At 41.7% G+C, this 17,530-nt stretch overlaps 1 protein-coding gene across 10 annotated transcripts in view; it reads right to left on the bottom strand.

Annotated features, from left to right (window-relative positions):
* Window positions 1–17,530, bottom strand: part of LOC121895861 (nucleolar protein 4-like) — a 193,890-nt gene that overhangs the window by 127,739 nt on the left and 48,621 nt on the right. For 8 of the 10 annotated variants that reach the window (XM_042409366.1, XM_042409362.1, XM_042409363.1 and 5 more), the window contains 2 exons: window positions 9,319–9,474; window positions 6,251–6,362 (listed from right to left, as the gene is read on the bottom strand). In XM_042409366.1, coding sequence (XP_042265300.1) covers window positions 6,251–6,362; window positions 9,319–9,474 — 268 coding nt within the window. The remainder of the gene's footprint in view (window positions 1–6,250; window positions 6,363–9,318; window positions 9,475–17,530) is intronic. The other 2 variants (XM_042409365.1, XM_042409360.1) reach the window with 1 other exon arrangement.

Here is a 17,530-nt window from a genome sequence, read left to right on the forward strand (position 1 = left end):
ATGGACTTGAATGCAGGGTGAAGGATCGATACGGCTTAGCAGAATAGACATGACCGTCATCATTGATCGGTGATTGATAGTCTCGTACGAGGACGACCGAGAGAGAGAGTGTGTGTGTGTGTGTGTGTGTGTGTGTGTGTGTGTGTGTGTGTGTGTGTGTGTGTATTCTCCAGAGAGGGACGGACTGTGATGACAGACTGATTATGTGACACAGAGTTGCCATGTGGTTTTTCAACGTGAGGCTCCCGGACACTTGCTGGGTCACGACGATGATCGTACAGGATGTTAGGACGCAAGATGTTTTCTAAATTGTGTAAAACTGTTTTATTTTTGCGTTGTTGTTTTAACAGCTTGTGTGTGTCTTTGTGTGTTGGCCAGTCCTCGGGGGGGGGGGGGGGGGGGGATATGTAATATGTAATGTTGAATATTGAACTGTTATGTGTGTTTAAAGCAGTTTATTCATATTGTGGATCGAGGAGGACGAACCACAGGTGTTCATGAGTCAATCACTGTTGCCTTCCGTTCCTCATCACTGGAAAATTAGAATAAAATCAAAAAAAGAGAGGAGACACGGTCGAGATGACTGAAATACCTCCTCAATTTCACGTTAAATATATCTGTACAGCCTGTAAACACGTGCATCAAGAAAAACCTCCACATAAAGAACCTGCACCTGCTTTTGTCCAGTCCGACTTCATAACTGAGAGGCTCTGAGACACTTTCTGGTTCTGGTTGATTTTTTTTTTTTTTTGACACCATAATGTAGCTTTGAATCAAGCGGCAACCTCCGGGGTTGAAAAATGAAGCCAATGCAGAAGTGCCAAAAACTGCAGTTCCTTGAATGACCACTCGAGGCTCCAAAAGCGAGTCAATCCCCACAGACCCCCATGTTAAAATGCCCAACTTTACAACAGAAATAAACATGTTTACTGGTACAAACAACGGTTTTGGTCTCTGTAGCTAATTTCCTCTTTCATGACAACTGTACAGGGGGGAATTTATAACTCACCTGTTTAAATTTTATTAAACCGTAAAGTTATGCATAATGAAGGACATGGCTGCTTTGAGTGACAGGTCCATCAGCCACTAGGTGGCTTGTTTCAGCCATTTGGCCCGCCTCTTTGCCCATTTTTGATTGGCTGGGAGTTAGACAGCGTCACGCACTGCCGAGATGGCGACAGCCAGAGCGGCTCACTCTGCTCTTCAGAAACCAACGCGTGACTACGTCCATATTTTTATACAGTCTATGGTTTGAATACAGACACATTTGGTGTTGATAATGTGAGGACGTCAACATTTTTCAGTGGAAACGTCCTTTAACTTTCTTCTGCATCACAAACTTTACTACATACTTTAATTTAAACTGTAAATAAAGATGCTTTAGTTGGATGGTTTAGCAATTTTGTTACAAACGGATGATCATTCAGTTTTCTGCAAAAGAGCAGAAGAAGAAAATGCATGTGCAACTTACACACACACACACACACACACACACACACACACACACACACACACACACACACACACACACACACACACAGCGCGCCTGCTGTCTGTGTCAATTAAACATGGCCCCGGTCTACGCTGATTAATTGCATTTAATAATTCACAGCTGAACTTTAGTAGGAGTCACTTCAGCATAGCAATAGAGGGGGCTGAGGTCATGTGTATGTGTGTGTGTATATATGTGTGTGTGTGTGTGTGTGTGTGTGTGTGTGTTAGTGTGTGTGTGTATGTCGGGGAGAGGCCGAACCCCCACAGGGTAGGTAGGCAATTAGCTAGCTCTGTCTCTGTGAGTGGCATCCAGTGATGGCACAACACACACACACACACACACACACACACACACACACACACACACAGCATAGCAGCCCTGACACTCCAGGACTGTGTGTGTGTGTGTGTGTGTGTTTGTTCAGCTTATTTCATCTTCTAATTAAATCATTTCTATTACGTCCTATAGAAACCTCATGTTTACATTAATCATGATGTAATTCAGCATTTTTTTTTTAACACGCTGTGTTATAAAATATTTAAAAAATCCACTTTTAAATTCACACACACACACAAAATAAAGAGAATTTTAAAGATCTTCCCTCCGACTCAGAAAACGGTTTTAAATATTGACAGCTTTTATATTTTTTTCCACCTCTATGTGAGCTCATCGGCAGCGTCCAGGCTTCTCTCTGGATCGGGGTTGAAGTTAAAAGCAAACAGGAAGAAAAAAAAAGAAGACATTTTTAAGAATGTGTGAAAAAGCCTTGACCTCTGTATCAAAGTGGAAAATGCCATTTATGCTTTTACTGTGTCGTAAACCCTTCCAGGACTCCTCTCGGCCCTGATCTTCCACATCTTCTTTGTGTTTCTCTTTGTAGTTTCATTTCAAATTTCCTCTTTTTTTCCATCTTTCTCCCTCCGCCCCCCCCCTCCTCCTCCTCCTCCCCTCCCCACCAGCCCCCCCAACAGCACCGGTTCTCTATATCTCCCTCTCTCCCCCGACTGTGGAAAATGAGCTCGTTTCCTGGGCCATTTTCTTTGTTAAAAGCCATTAATTAGGCTAATTGAGGAGAGAGACAGGACACTCCAATGACTCCTCTGTTTAATGAGGGACGAGGAGAAAAAAAACGGAGGGGGGGGGGGGGGGAGGGATGGACGGAGGGTATATAGAGGGGATGGGTATAGAGATGGGACAGGAAGCTCGGAGCAGAGCGTAGAGGGGGATGATGATGATGATGATGGGAGGGAGAAACAGAGGAAGAGCTGGAAGCGGGGTGCAGGGGGGCGGTGGGGTGGGGTGGGCTGGGAAGCTCGGAGGGAAGGATAAAGAAGAGAAAACAGAGAGATGGACAAGCTGGAGGGGTGGGGGGGGGTGGAAGGATGGGCAGCAGGAGGAGGAGGAGGAGGAGGAGGAGGAGGAATGGGGGGAGGGAAAAACATGGAGAGGGAGGCCTTCAGGGTGCCAGTAGTGGCAGAAAATGTATAATGGGGGTGGGGGGGGGGGGGGGGGGGGGGGGGGGGGGGGGGGGGGGGGGGGGGGTTGGCAGAGGAGAGGAAGACCAAGAATGTAAAATAGATGTCAACATAGAGATATTTTGATATATTTTACATCATCGTTACATTTCACCTTTCTATTCATTTAATGTTCCTGTTGAAGAAAACCTGAAGTAACCTGAGTATTAGATCTGATGTCTCTTTAAAGAGGAAGGTCTTAAAACAGTCCTCACATGCTCACATGGACACTGAAACAGGTTTAGGTTGCTGTAATTGTTCCTCCTCTCCATACCGGCTCTGAAGAGATCATTTCCTACCACTGTGCTGTAGTGAGTGACTGTGATACGTATGTGTATGTAACATATCTTTACATCGGCTTCCTGTCTGTCGAAGAATTGATTTTAAAATACTGTTGTTGGTTTATAAAGCACTGAATGGTTTTAGGGCTGAAATACATTTCTGATCTGCTGCTACGTTATGAACCATCCAGACCTCTCAGATGGTCTGTGATCAGGTCAAAACTAAACATGGAGAAGCAGCGTTCAGTTTTTATGCTCCACATATCTGAACAAACTCCCAGAAAACTGCAGGTCACAGCTGAAGACGTTTCTGTTTGCTGCCTTTAATTAAACCAAACTCGAGGGTTAATATTTTACACTGCACTGTAACTTATATTCTCTTGTTTTATCTTTTTATTTCCAAATTTAACACATTTTAATTGTTTTTATATGTCTTTTTACTTGTGTTGCTTTTATATTTCGTTTAGATGCCTTTTACGCTCTATGTAAAGCACTTTGAACTGCCTTGTTGTTGAAATGTGATGTACAAATAAACTTGCCTAATATGAGGCTTCAGCAGTCTGACTGAGCTGAATCAACACAACACACACACACACACACACAAAAAGGACAATTCACACTAAAAAAAAGAGTGTAGTTTTGGAAGATATTCACTTGATTTGGGTAAATCAGACAGCTGAAGCCTCGTGGGACTTTTGCCTGTAATCTATTTCTGACCTTTTCTTACAGTGGAACTGCGTTAGGAAGCCAGTACAGACGGGGACAAACTGCTGTGAACTTGCAGCAAAACTTTTGTCTTAAACAGGCCTATTGGTCGGATTTTATAGATATGAATTTAGTTATTTTTCCTAGAAGAGAAGGATGGACCTTTCCTCAACTTGCCACATCAGTTTTTCTTCTGTTATCTGGTTTTATGCTGATATACAGACTATAAATAAAACACTGAATCTTTAAAGGTAAAAAAGGTCTTTATGTTCTCAGATGATAAATGTAGACTGTGTAAAGTTTGTCCTGACAGCAGATAAATCTACAGCATTAAAGCTTCAGATTCACTATTTACACTTTCACCAGTGAAAATAAGTTGAACTTATTCTCCTCATCAAACTAAAGTTCAGCCGTGTGAGTGACCAGCGGTGAGGTTGGGATGGAACGGAGGAAACCGTGAAGCTAAACAACATCTTCAGCTGCTTCCTCGTTCAGCACGCCGATGACGATGATGATGATGAGTGACAGGTGTAGCTGAGGGCGAGGAGGCGGGTTTAACAACACACCTTTTATCTCATATGGAGAAAAAAGGTGCATATTTTAGCTTTAAAAACAGATACAGAACATGTTTATTTGATGTTTTACACTGAAAAACACTCGTTTCCTTTAGATTCATCCAGGTGTGTTTTCATGGTCAAAACCTCATAATTTGATTGATTTTTTGTTTTCTTTACAGTCGGAGGAAGTGTTGACAGTTCTGCCAAGAGGAGGAGGGAGGGAAGCAAGAGGAAGGATGAAAGAAGAGGAGAAAGACTCTAATTGAAAGACATGGCGGAGAGAGAAGAAGAGAGAGAGAGTGATGACAAAGAGAAGGAGCCAAAAGCAGAGGAGGAGTGAGGGACGGCGGGATTCCTTTGAACCTTCGAGTCTTTAACGGAGACGCAGAGAAAAGAAAAACAGGAGAGGAAAAGATTCACATTTTTTCTTTGCCAGTACTGGAAATAAATTTCATGCCAATATAGAGTGTTGACTTTAATTCAGCTGTAATTAAGTGAATGAAGAGCGAGACGAAGAGAAGCGCCGATGAAAATATCCAGTCAATTCTTCTGCTTTTATTATTTTATTTTTAAACTTATTAATCTCTTTTCATCTGCTTTTGTCTGCTCAAGTTTTCCCACATTTATGAAACACAATCACATTAAACTTAATTAAAAGACAATTAAATAGCAACAGTAAATGAACTACAATAGAGAGAAAATCATACTTAATAACCTTTAATCCCGTCTGGTGGAGATGATACATCACTAAACCAACGTGCACTTACAGCACTTTTTAAATTCAGTTTCCTCCAAACACCGTTTGCCGAGACCTCGATCCATGTCTTCATCTCAAATCATCTGGACTACTGCGATGGAGTCCAGTTTGGGGTTCCCAGTAAAACCCTGGACAGGCTCCAGTATGTCCAGCTGCCAGGGTTCGTACCCCCACTCTCATTCACCTACACTGGCTCCCTGTCAAATACCCCCCAGTACCTTTCATATCTCCTCCACCAACACACACCTTCCTGAAGCCTGCGGTGGTCCTCGGACTCGGGGCTGCTCTCCGTCCCCCGCACCAGCTGACGCAATTTCCAGAGACAGAGCCTTCAGCGTGGCAGCCCCCCCCCCCCCTCTGGAACTCTCTCTCTTCTCAGATACGTAACACTCCTACCCTGGACTCAAATCAGCCCTCAAAACCTACCCGTCTGCCCACAGTTAACCTGTTAACTTCTCAGTTGTTTATTATTTAAGCTCGGTTTAGTTTTCTTTTTCTCCTTTCTTGTAAAGCGTCCTCGGGTGTTTTGAAAGTCGTTATATAAATCTAATTTATTATTAAAACATCTACCGATGAGCTGAGATAATGTTACATTTCCAACATGGTTTTATCTGCTCCTGCATCTCTGAAGGAGTAAACGTATATATATATATATAAGTACACTTATAATTCTTACTGACTATTTATTGGTGATCAAGCTCATAAAGGGCAAAACAGTTGAAGCTCATCAAAGATATCGTCACCTGTTTGTGCTAAATTGCTGGAAACAGTGAAACTGCATTAAATACAAGCGTAAATCTCATGAAAATAATTTGAATTATCCCTCCGACAGTTTGGGGGTTTTTTTGCCCCGAGGGTACAAAAAAAGGTTTTACAGGCTCAAACTGAGATCAGAAGGCTGAGCGAGTTGGACAAATTTAGCTGCGGCGTTGTGTTTGTACCTTTGTAGTCCTGTCCTGTGGTGCTGATGTGCATCCTCTTCTGACACTCTCCACAGCTCATCAGGAAACGAGTCACCGCCTCTCTGGGCAGGAAGGCGTACGTCTCCGCTATCTGACACACACAGCGAGAGAGAGACACAGATAGAGGCCACGTTCAAACTGTCCTTTTTCTGAGAAAACACTGATGATAAAAACTGGTATCTGGATGTTTATTTCACCTGCAACAGTTCTGGTTTCCACATTTTGTAATCATTGAAATCTGCCTTTAATATCATGAAAGTGATTAAAGTGTTTGCACGTGATCAAACAGCTTGTTAACAAGTGTGATTACAATTAATTCATTAGAGGTTTAACTGGATTTTACACTCAAACATTTTACATAACAAACATGTAGCAGGATTTATATTACTGACATGACAGATATATCACAAAACTGGTAAAAGATTAGATTACAATGGAAATTCCTATAATGCAAAACTAGCTAACAGCTAAACCTTTTATAAACTGTAGAGCAGAAATATAAGAATCTGGGAGAATCTTTCAACTGTGAATTAGCACCTAATGAAGTTTTGTTAATGCATGTTTTTACGACCAACCTGCCTTCATTATTTCTGCTTCTGTTGGTAATTTCTTACATTTCCCAGAATGACTTTCACTGAGTTTCACAGGGACTTTTCACCAGAGAGTCACTTTTATTCTGAAGGATTGACGCCAAAAAGTCAAATGTTTACACTCACTTGAGTCATGTCATCACATTTCACCGGTTATTCAGAAAAATCCAACAGTGAAACACGTTTAAAACAGCAAGATAAACCAAAATTAACTGTTTCAAACTGTGTCAAAGCTTTTAAAAGATGTATTTTTCTTTATTTACACTGCACTCACTGGTGCTGAGGATATGAGGTGTATAAATTCGTGGGTGCATTTGAATGTGCATATGCATAAATCAAACATTTATTCTGGATGAGAGGCACAAAGACACAAAAGAAGAAGAAGAAGAAGAAGAGGAGGAGGGGAGGAAGGGTGGAAAAGAGCCAGCATGGGTGGATGGGGGTTGCTATGCAGTATGTATGTGTGTGTGTGCATGTGTGTGTGTGCATGTGTGTGTGTGTGTGCATGTGTGTGTGTGTGTGCATGTGTGTGTGTGTGTGTGTATGAAGGAGGGGGTAAAGCAAAGGCAAATGTCACTAATAGCCTTTGGTGGCACTCAGAACCAAAGCTATGTGGCGCGGTAAGCTAGCTCCTGGTTTCAACTATAATGTATATATACACTATAATATGCTATATATATATATGTAGAAGGACACAGAGGACAGTCTGACAGACCAAAACTGCACAAGAAATGTAAGACAGATTTAAAGATAAGAAGCTGCTGTCAGATGTGTTTCAGCTTTTTCTCTTTGCTATGAGATGAATCTGAGGAAGCTGCACTGCCTCCGTTTCACCAAAAGAGGGCAGTGTCAGCAGCTGAGACGGTAGAGCAGCAGCAGCAGGTCTTCACAAGCTTCATCAGAGCAGGTTGATTTATTTTCAGTATTTGTCTGAACTCCAGAAATCTGCTTCCAATCACCAGCAGATTAACTGCAGACCTCCAGAGGTTCGACTGCTTATTTGAATCTTAGTTTAGTTCTGTCTTAAAACAACAGTCAGGAGCCCAAATGAACATTAAACATGTTTTTCTTGCTGTAATCATTCCTCCTGTTCATACTGACCATTAGAAGATCCCTTCATAATGACCTTACAATGGAAGTAAGTGTCCTCCTTCTGTGCAAAAATGTATTTCAAAGTTTATCTGAAGCTAATATGAAGCTTTAGCGTCCAAATGAGTCAAATCAAGTAGATATCTTTCAACGTTACAGTCTTTTTAGTGCCAAAGTCCTTCTTTTTGTTACTATACTTCCACCTGCAGCTCAACAGGGAAACACTGTCCGAGGAAACACAAAGAGGGAATTTGATGCTAAAAAGACTGTAAATGTGTCAGATATCCACTTGATATGACTAACTCAGACTGCTGAAGCCTCATATAAGCTTCACAGAGACTTTTAAATGACTGTGTGGACACACTGTGGATTTTATCCTCCATCACTTCCATTGAAAGCACATCTGAAGGATCTTTTAATATCCAGTATGAACAGGAGGAATGATTACAGCGAGGAAAACCTCTTTCACTGTTCTTTTGGGCTCCTGACTGACTTGAAAAATGTGAACCTGCCCTTTAATGTTAGAATTACAGTATATTTAGATCAGCATTAAGTGTCTGGGGGAATGAATGTAGTCCCGACATGGACAGTGAGACGATAGAACAAGAAAAAGGGAAAAAAGACAAAGAGGAACTGAGATAAAGAGAAAAAGAAAGGTGGAATGTAAAATAAATTCCTGAATAAAAGTGATGCTGATAATGAATATAGTCCACTCTCACACACTGTCAAATGACCTATAGAGTTAATTTACTGAAGGTATAATTATCACAGACTGGCTCTCTCTGGTATTACTATTCTAACATTTTAATGAAAGCCCATATAACATAACTATATATGGACTTCTATGACAAAAAAAGCAACAAAACACACAAAGTAAAACTACTTGTCAGAGTAACAGCCAGCAGGTAAGAAAAGGAACAAAATGTTTTGTTTCTTGACTGAAATTCTTCTGATCTGAAACTGAAACTGAACCGACCCGACTGTTAGAGGACAAAGACTCTGTTTCTCTCTTTTTTTGGCTTGAGACAGTAAAAGAGGAATGAAGCCCAGAAGAAGAGGAAGAGAGAGAAAGACAGAGAGAGAGTAGAGGACAATGTGTGTGTGTGTGTGTGTGTGTGTGTGTTAGGCAACAGATGACACGAGTTGTGAAAGAGACAATACATTCTAGGTTAGAGGTGGGAGGAAAACATGAGACAAGAGACCGATGAGACAAACAACAAGAGACACAAGAAGAAGAAGAAGGACAAAGAGAAAGACAAAGCAAGCGAGTGTGAAAGAATAAAGATGAAAAACAAACCATCAGACGAATCGTTCAGCTGTAAAAACTCTTTTTACGAGACAGAAAGTCGTTTTTTAAACAACGCTCACAGCTTTGTAGGTCTTCTTCTGGCCGGCGTGTTTGGGTGCTTTGCCCGGGTCGGCGCTGATCTCCACGTGCATGGCGTAGATGATGTCGAAGAAATCCTCCACCACCGCCACACGCTTCAGGGACGAATCGCCGCCGGATACGCCGTCCACACACTGCTGGAAAACAGAGGGTGAGAAACTTTCAATTTCTTATGGTCTTTTTTTTTTTTACCCCAATTAATATCAGAGGACACATTCGTAAATATCTGCAGGTTTCTGGGGAACAAAAGAGTAGAAAGACAGAGTAACAGCAACACTGGGTCTTCTTCAGGTGAGGTGGTTACCTGAAGAAGACATGAACAGTTTAGCAGCTTTTGTTCTTTTTCAAAGTAAAGACGGACTGACATGAAACAAAGATTCACAGCCAGTGTTGCTGCATTAACTTGCTGACAGCAGGTCACAAAGAAACCCTGAATTTCTTTAGGTCCTTAAACTACAACAACAAAAACAACAGTAAGAAACAGCAGAAAACAAGCATCTCTGCAGGATGTGCAGAGACTTACAGAGATCACAAAGTGGTGAAAACATCCACTGATGATCTTTCATACAGAATATGACTTGTTGAATCTAGAGACTCTTAAAACTCATGAGCAGCAATTTAAACTACAACTGAAGTGTCTCAAATCCTTTTTTTTTTGCCTCCAAGTGACTCAGATCAGATCTGGACCGCTTGCGTATGTGGTCGTAGATCTGATTCATATCTGATCCGATCATATCCGCTGTCAGGACGGTCGGATCGGGATTCATGTGGGGTTTATTTAACATCTCACAATCCAGTAAAAAAAAAACACAGAGGAGAACAGACAACAGTGTCGGAGGTCAACGGAGAGATGAGGAAGTTTCATTCAAGCCAAACTTATCGTAACGACATCACCTTTGTTACTGGCGTTATTGTTGTTATTCTTGTACGCATGCGACTCATATTCAAGTTAAATCTGCACCTGTGTGGCAGTTTAGGACCTCAACGGTGTTTAAACTGGAGGCAGATACGTGTAACTTACAAATATAAACACAAAAAGATCAAATCTGACTAAAAACAAAAATCAGAATGGAGCATTAAGGCCTGTGATGTAAACGCAGCCTCGGTGTTACAGATATAAAACATACAACCCTGAATTTATCTTTAAACTACAACAACAAAACAGTAAAAAACAACAAAAAACAAGCATCTCTGCAGGATGTGCAGAGACTTACAGAGCTCACAAAGTGTTGAAAACATCCACTGAGGATCTATTCATATCAGCAACATATAGAGTATGACTTGTTGCATCTAAAACTCATAAACAACCAAATAAACTACGACTTTGTTCACACGCTAAAGTGTCTCAAATCCTATTTTTTTGCCTCCGAGTGACTCAGATCTGATTTTTTTTGTGGTCGTAGATCTGATTCATATCTGATCTGATTATATCTCACAGTACAAACAACAGTGTCAGAGGTCAACGGAGAGACGAGGAAGCTTCATTCAAGCCAAACGTATCGTAATGACATCACCTTCGTTACTGGCATTATTGTTGTTATTCTTGTACGCCTGCGACTCATATTTCAGTTAAATCTGCACCTGTGTGGCAGTTTAGGACCTCAACGGTGTTTAAACTGGAGCCGGATACATGAAACTTACAAACATGAACTGAATTAAGCATTAAGGCCTGTGATGTGATATAAAACAAACAACTTCCTGTCGCCGTGTGTCATATTTCTTCCCCTTAAACTTTTTAAACTTTTGATGAATAGCTGAAGAGAAACCTGACCGCTGAAAAGCCGTCATGTTTTCAGAATGTGAACTAATGACAGGTGTAGGAAGGGGAGGGGGGGGCGGGGGGGGGGGGGCGCTGATGTCTGAGTCTGAAAGAGGAGAGAGCTGTCAATCATGTCCGGCGCTGCGGCTTCAATCTGTAACGATGTCGAGCTCATGTCTTCACACCACATCATCGAGACCACGACGAGTGAAACCGGCGACCGCAGGAGCACGTTCTCGCCGCCGCCATGACGACGAGCAGGACTATCATTTCGAATCACAGCTGCGTTATTGACTCCTGTCTTCTCTGTCTGACTGCTGTCAAAAAGCACATTTATGAAGTTATGACTCATCTGCACGAATCAGTTTACTGTAACTCTCTTCATGGATTTTTCCAAAGAGTCGCTGATACAAAACAAAACTTTCCCTAAATATATATATAAATATATATAAATATATAAATCTGAGAGAAAATACATTTAATCAAGAATTTTGGTGACTTCTACATGTGAGATCAGAGAGCTGATGGATGCAGATCACATTAAAAATACATTATTACAGCTACAAACCGACTCCAGATGATTCTGTTGCATCACATACTGTGATCATTAGTCTTGATGATTGTAGGAATAAATTTATTATGCTGCATTTTCTGGCATATTGATGATGGAATATTGCTGCTTTTGGTGGGAATGTGGATATTCACTCTTAGCTTGTCACATTCGTAACGTTTTCATACTGACGTTTGAAAAATAACGACACCGAAGAAGAAGAATGTCCTCACAGGAAAGGATTATTATTTAACCTAAGACTGTTTATCTCCTCCACTTGATTACTGATCAGATTTTCTGCAGATTTTAAACCAACAGAGATGCTGCTTTATGTAAGTTTTATGTTTGAGCGTCATGTTTTTTGCCGTTTTTAGAGCTTCTCAAAAGATATTTCAGATAGATATTACCAGTTATTTATTTATGTATCTGTTTGTTTATGTGTTGTAGTGTTAATTGTTAGGAGATTAATTTTTGCTCTCTCTGCTCCACATTGAACCTCGCATTTTAGTCGTCTGGTTGAGTTTTTCCAACAAACGTTGACACTTTGTTTTGTTTTGTTTGTAATGAAATAAAATCTCAGATTCAACGGTTCTACTAAAATCTATGAAATATTTCTTTCAGCCTGCTCGAGGTAATTTTAGGTTGGTTTAATGTATTATATGTGCTTATTGTTTGTTATCTTAAATGAATATTGTTTATCACATTACAAGCTGAATTCTGCAGATTTTCATTCTGAATCATCGCTGAAAACTGTAAAAAAAAAAAAAAATCTGCATATTCGGTGTGGGCCTAATAAACATGAATTATTTCTAATTGTTGCCAAATATGACAGCGACATATGAAATTAGAACATTTACACAAGTAGGAAAAGCATCTCGGCTACAGTATATTTATTTATTTCCTCTGATGGTTAATGGTGTGAAACAGATACGTGATGTATAATTATACCTCAATAACAGAGCAGCTGTGAATTAGACAAAGACTTCTGCATCTACTGTATGTTAACAAAGCTTCCCAGAGGAAACAGCACTCTCTCTCTCTCTCTCTCTCTCTCTCACACACACACACACACACACACATATGCACACAGGGCTGGGAATACTGGGAGGTCCTGGGAACCTCCCCTTTTTCCCACAAGGCTGAAGTGTACCTCTGGAAAGCAGACTGGGAAAGGGTGGGAAAAGTGTGTGAGAGAAAGAGCGACAGAAGACGACGGAGAGAAGAGAGAAAATGAAGAGGAAGACGAACGGATGGATGGATGGATGCTCAGAGAACAGAGGATAATAAATTAACAACACACACACACACACACACACACACACACACACACACACACACACACACAGCTCCTCCCCAGCCGCTAACTAGTAGCGCATGCTGAAACCTGCTATACTACCATGGTAACCGGTGAGTGGTGACCTCACAGGGCAGGTGTGTGTTTTTGTGTCTTTCTACATTTGTGTTTATGTACAGTATATTTGTGTGTGTTTGTCTGTTTACCTGTTTACCTAACGAGTTTCTAAAGTCTCTGCTTGTTAATATGGCGGCAGCAGGGCAGGATATGACATCACCTGTGGACGGATCAGAGTGAATGAGACACAGGTGGACGTGGTTGGACGGGGGAAACTTTTGACCGCTAGCTCTTATTGTTTTCTTAATAAAGTTGTATATTGATCGCTAATGTTTGCACACCGCACGCCTGGATTACAAAATAAATATGATGCAACGTAACAAGAATCTGAAAATACAACAATCGACCCCCCGACAAATGACGGAGGCTGTATTCTTATAGAATTTGTCACAGCAGTTATTATAAATATCTGACGACATTATGTTACGTTATCTTTGTTATTGCGTTTAACCAAGTCTCGCTCGATGAGAAGTGTCGCTCTGAAATCTCGCGAGACTTGAGTTGTTGCAGGAAGGAGGCTAAATATTCAACCAAATGTTCAACCATGACTTTGATAATCTTTTAGATGACATTAACCAACACAACAACACTCCTCCCAGCATTCTTCTCTCTCCAACTCTCACTCAACTCTCGCGAGATTTCAGAACGAGACTTCTCCAGACTGGATCAATGGTTTCCATAATGTTATCAGACACTTATAATAACAATCTGAGCCTGTCAGTGGCAACAACAAACACTCTATTTAGTCACTTAGACACAAAATGATGGGAAAATATGATCCAGGTTGAAAAGATTCATGTTTGTGTCGACCTGATGAATGTTAAGTCCAATATTCTTTCTCCTTTTAGCTCTTTTTGGTTTCCAAAAATAATATCTGTCCCTTCAGCTCTTAAATGTTCCACTTTCTTCTTTCTTCACAAGCTTTAGTCTGATGTTTGATGTTTGATGTTTGATGTCGGGCAGGTCGTGTAACGGTGGATTTGTCAGAGTTTGTTGTTGCTGCTGGAAACAGGTGATGATGAGAGAGACTGTGCCCGACGGTGAATCTACTGTAAAACTAAAAGAGGCTTCGCAGATTCACAGTCGGTGATAATTCTCTGCAGGTTTTTTTTAGTATGATCAACACTTTTATGTAATGTTTTGATCCATTGTTAATATAAAAAAGATTAGAGGAGCTTTATTCTCTGCAATTCAAAGTGCTTTACATGGAGCATAAAAGGCATTAAAACAGAATATAAAAGCAACACAAGTAAAAAGACATATAAAAACAATTAGAAAGTGTTGAATTTGGAAATAAAAAGAAGCTTCAAGAAGCTTCAGACCAAACGAGAAGTAAATAAGCAGGAAATCGCGGCACGATTACATACAAAGTCAATGTAAAGACGCAAAATACGCATCTACGCAATTTGGAAACGTTTCAACTTGAGTGAAAAGTTAGCGTTTATCGCTGCGCTGTTCAGTCAGAGGCTGAACTGAACCACAAACTGTTACCAGCTAGCTTACAGCTGATGTACAGACACACAAGGTGAAAATCTGCTTCACGTTTGGTCTGAACACACACACACACACGTGGATCACCAGAAACGGGACGTGGAGAGACACAGCTGATGCTAGAGCGTGACTTGGACCACGATATAACCTCTATGAGGAGGCTGAAAGTCTACGGCTGCCTGAGAGAATATTTCATTTCCACGTCACATGACACATTCTGTTATGTTTCTGATGTGTGTGAACTGTGTTAAATATCCAGCAGACAGGAAGCAGGTCGCCTGTCTACCTGTCTGTGTGAGGGAGTCCAGGGTGACAGGTGTGTGTGTGTGTGTGTGTGACGGGATGGGTGTTGGGGGGGGGGGGGGTGAATGTGGGGGCAGGTTGAGGGCATTGTGTGTGTGTGTGTCCTCATTATTCTGAGGCTGTGTGGTGTTCCCAGTGCAGCTTTTACCAGCTGTACAACACCTAATGAAGATTCAATGAACTAAAGCCTGTTTGCCACACGCACACACACACACACACACACACACACGCACACACACGCGCACTCTTGCACTTCCATACATACACAATCAGAACACTATCTCTTGACCCGCTACACCTCTCTCTCTCTCTCTGTCTTTCTTTCTCTCTCTCTTTCTCCAACCCCCCGTCTCGGGGTGCAGGTAATAAGCGTTGCTATGGTAACCAGCTGCAGCTTATCACAGAGGGGATGTTTCTAATGTGCCCCCCCCCTCCAACCCACCCCACCACCACCACACACACACACACACATCCCCAATGCCATTACAACTGCCTGGCAAAGAAGAGGAGGAGGAGGAGGAGGAGGAGGAGGAGGAGGAGGAGGAGGAGGAGGCGGGGGTGTGAAAAAGGAAGGAGAAAGAAGGTAGTAGGATGGTTGCCGGCTGCTGATGGTGAGGAGAGGAGGAGGAGAGGTTGATGAAGATGAAGGAAAAAAGAAGTGAACCCACAGAAATGATGATTTTTTTTTTAGCGAGCAGAAAAAAAAAAGTGAATAACTGAAACTGTATTCACTGGATTTTCCCGCACCGTAGATACCGTCAAGGACTGTCCTACAGTGTTTAGAGTGTTGCCATGACAACACTCACCGCTTTCTTAAACAAGGCTCGATGAAAAAGTATCGTCCGCTTTATGACTCGTCCACATCTTTCTTTTTGCTTTATGACTGTACGATAGTGTCACATGATCTTTCGTAAGAAGTCGACTTCCGAGCGCGTGAATTACACTTCAGAGTTTTCTGTTTCCTCGCTGTGACACAAGACCTCAAACATGCTTCTCTTTTTTTTTTTTTTTATGATGTGTGTTTACAGCGTGCCAGGCCAGCGGTGCCCTTTTCCTCTTCCTGGCACATCACAGGAGGGCCGGGCCGCGGTAGTACAACACAGCTCCGGGACACACACACAAAAACACACACAGAGAAACACACAAAAACACACAAAAAAACCAGGGGGAGATATGAAGAGGACATGTTTGTCCTCCACTGTCTGCTCCCATGCTTATTGCCCCCTGATACTGGGACCAATTGTGACGTAAAACCAGCACACACACACACACACACACACAATATATCAAGCAATGAAACCTCCACATGCGAGGAAAAAAGGCTGCACAAATATATACATAGCTTCAATTACACACACACGCACACTTGTATAAACTAACGTGACACACACTGAACCCCCCCCACCCCCCCCACCTCTCCTCCTTGCGGTTGTAGGACACATCACCGGCCCGGGACTCTAGCTTATGTGACAGCATGTGCACACACACACATCTATGTGGGCCACGGGGCGGGGGGGGGGGGGGGGGGGGTGGTGTTTATGTGTGTGTGTGTGTGTGAGTTCAGGGGACACCTTAAGGCACAGCAGACAGGACAGCACAGCATGCGTCGAACACACACACACACACACACACACACACACACACACAAAAACAACCCCCCACTTCCTACTGGCCGAGCAGAAGGGTCAAAGTCAGAGAGAGAGAGAGAGAGAGAGAGAGGTGCGAGGGCAGAGCTGCCCGTCTGATGGACACACTTGAGTGAACACACAAACAAACACACACACACACACACACACAGGACTGCATGTGCATCTAATGCGGCTACAGCCTGTGTACTCACATGTCCGCTCTCGTGCAGCGGCCACAACACACACACAAAAAAAATTGTCCAGTAAAAAACAGTGAAAACTATTTTTAGGCTCTTTTACACGAGACAATGAGCTTCTCTCTCTGGGAGTCGGGCTCATTAAAACATATCGGTTCTTCTTCAACAGACCCGTGACCCATTTTTACATCTCGTGCCACAGCGAGGTATTCCCCCAATTCCATTTTTCATTTTATTTTTCTAAAACATCAAACCGGCTTCTTTCTTTCTTTTCATTGATGATACTTGAAATTGATCAGAAAAGGCTTCTATATCACAAACACTAGCAAGCGTTTACGTAGCTCTACATAATCTGAATATGATTATTCATGAACAGGGAAACATACAAGAAGAAGAAGAAGAGTGTGTGTAAACAGTCGCCCATGTTATTGATTGGTTATTGATTGTTGATCATGCAAATTAAAGTAGCAAAAGATGAAACACTGGACACTTTGTACAGATAGCACAGAGCTATCAACACTCAGTATAGCCTACCTATATTGATATATTGATATTGATATAAAGAAGTAAAGTATATTTGTTATGTTTGATAAATGATTATTTCACTCTGCATGCTGTTGAAAATTGTAGCAAAAAGTCTTTCTGTGACACAAAAATAGTGAAAGTTTGATAACTTAGTCTTTAAGTTAACTGTCAATAATCATATTGGCCATTTATAGACAATCTGACATTTACAGGAAATCAGTCAGTGCAGTGAATATTTCACTGACAGCGTAGAGGAGTCGATTTCCTGTTTTGAACCTGTAAACACACAGGTGTGTAGAAGATGAAGCAAAAACAGATTTCTTGACTGA

This window comes from Thunnus maccoyii, chromosome 4 (assembly GCF_910596095.1).
Source record: "Thunnus maccoyii chromosome 4, fThuMac1.1, whole genome shotgun sequence".
NCBI classification, from domain to species: Eukaryota; Metazoa; Chordata; class Actinopteri; order Scombriformes; family Scombridae; genus Thunnus; species Thunnus maccoyii.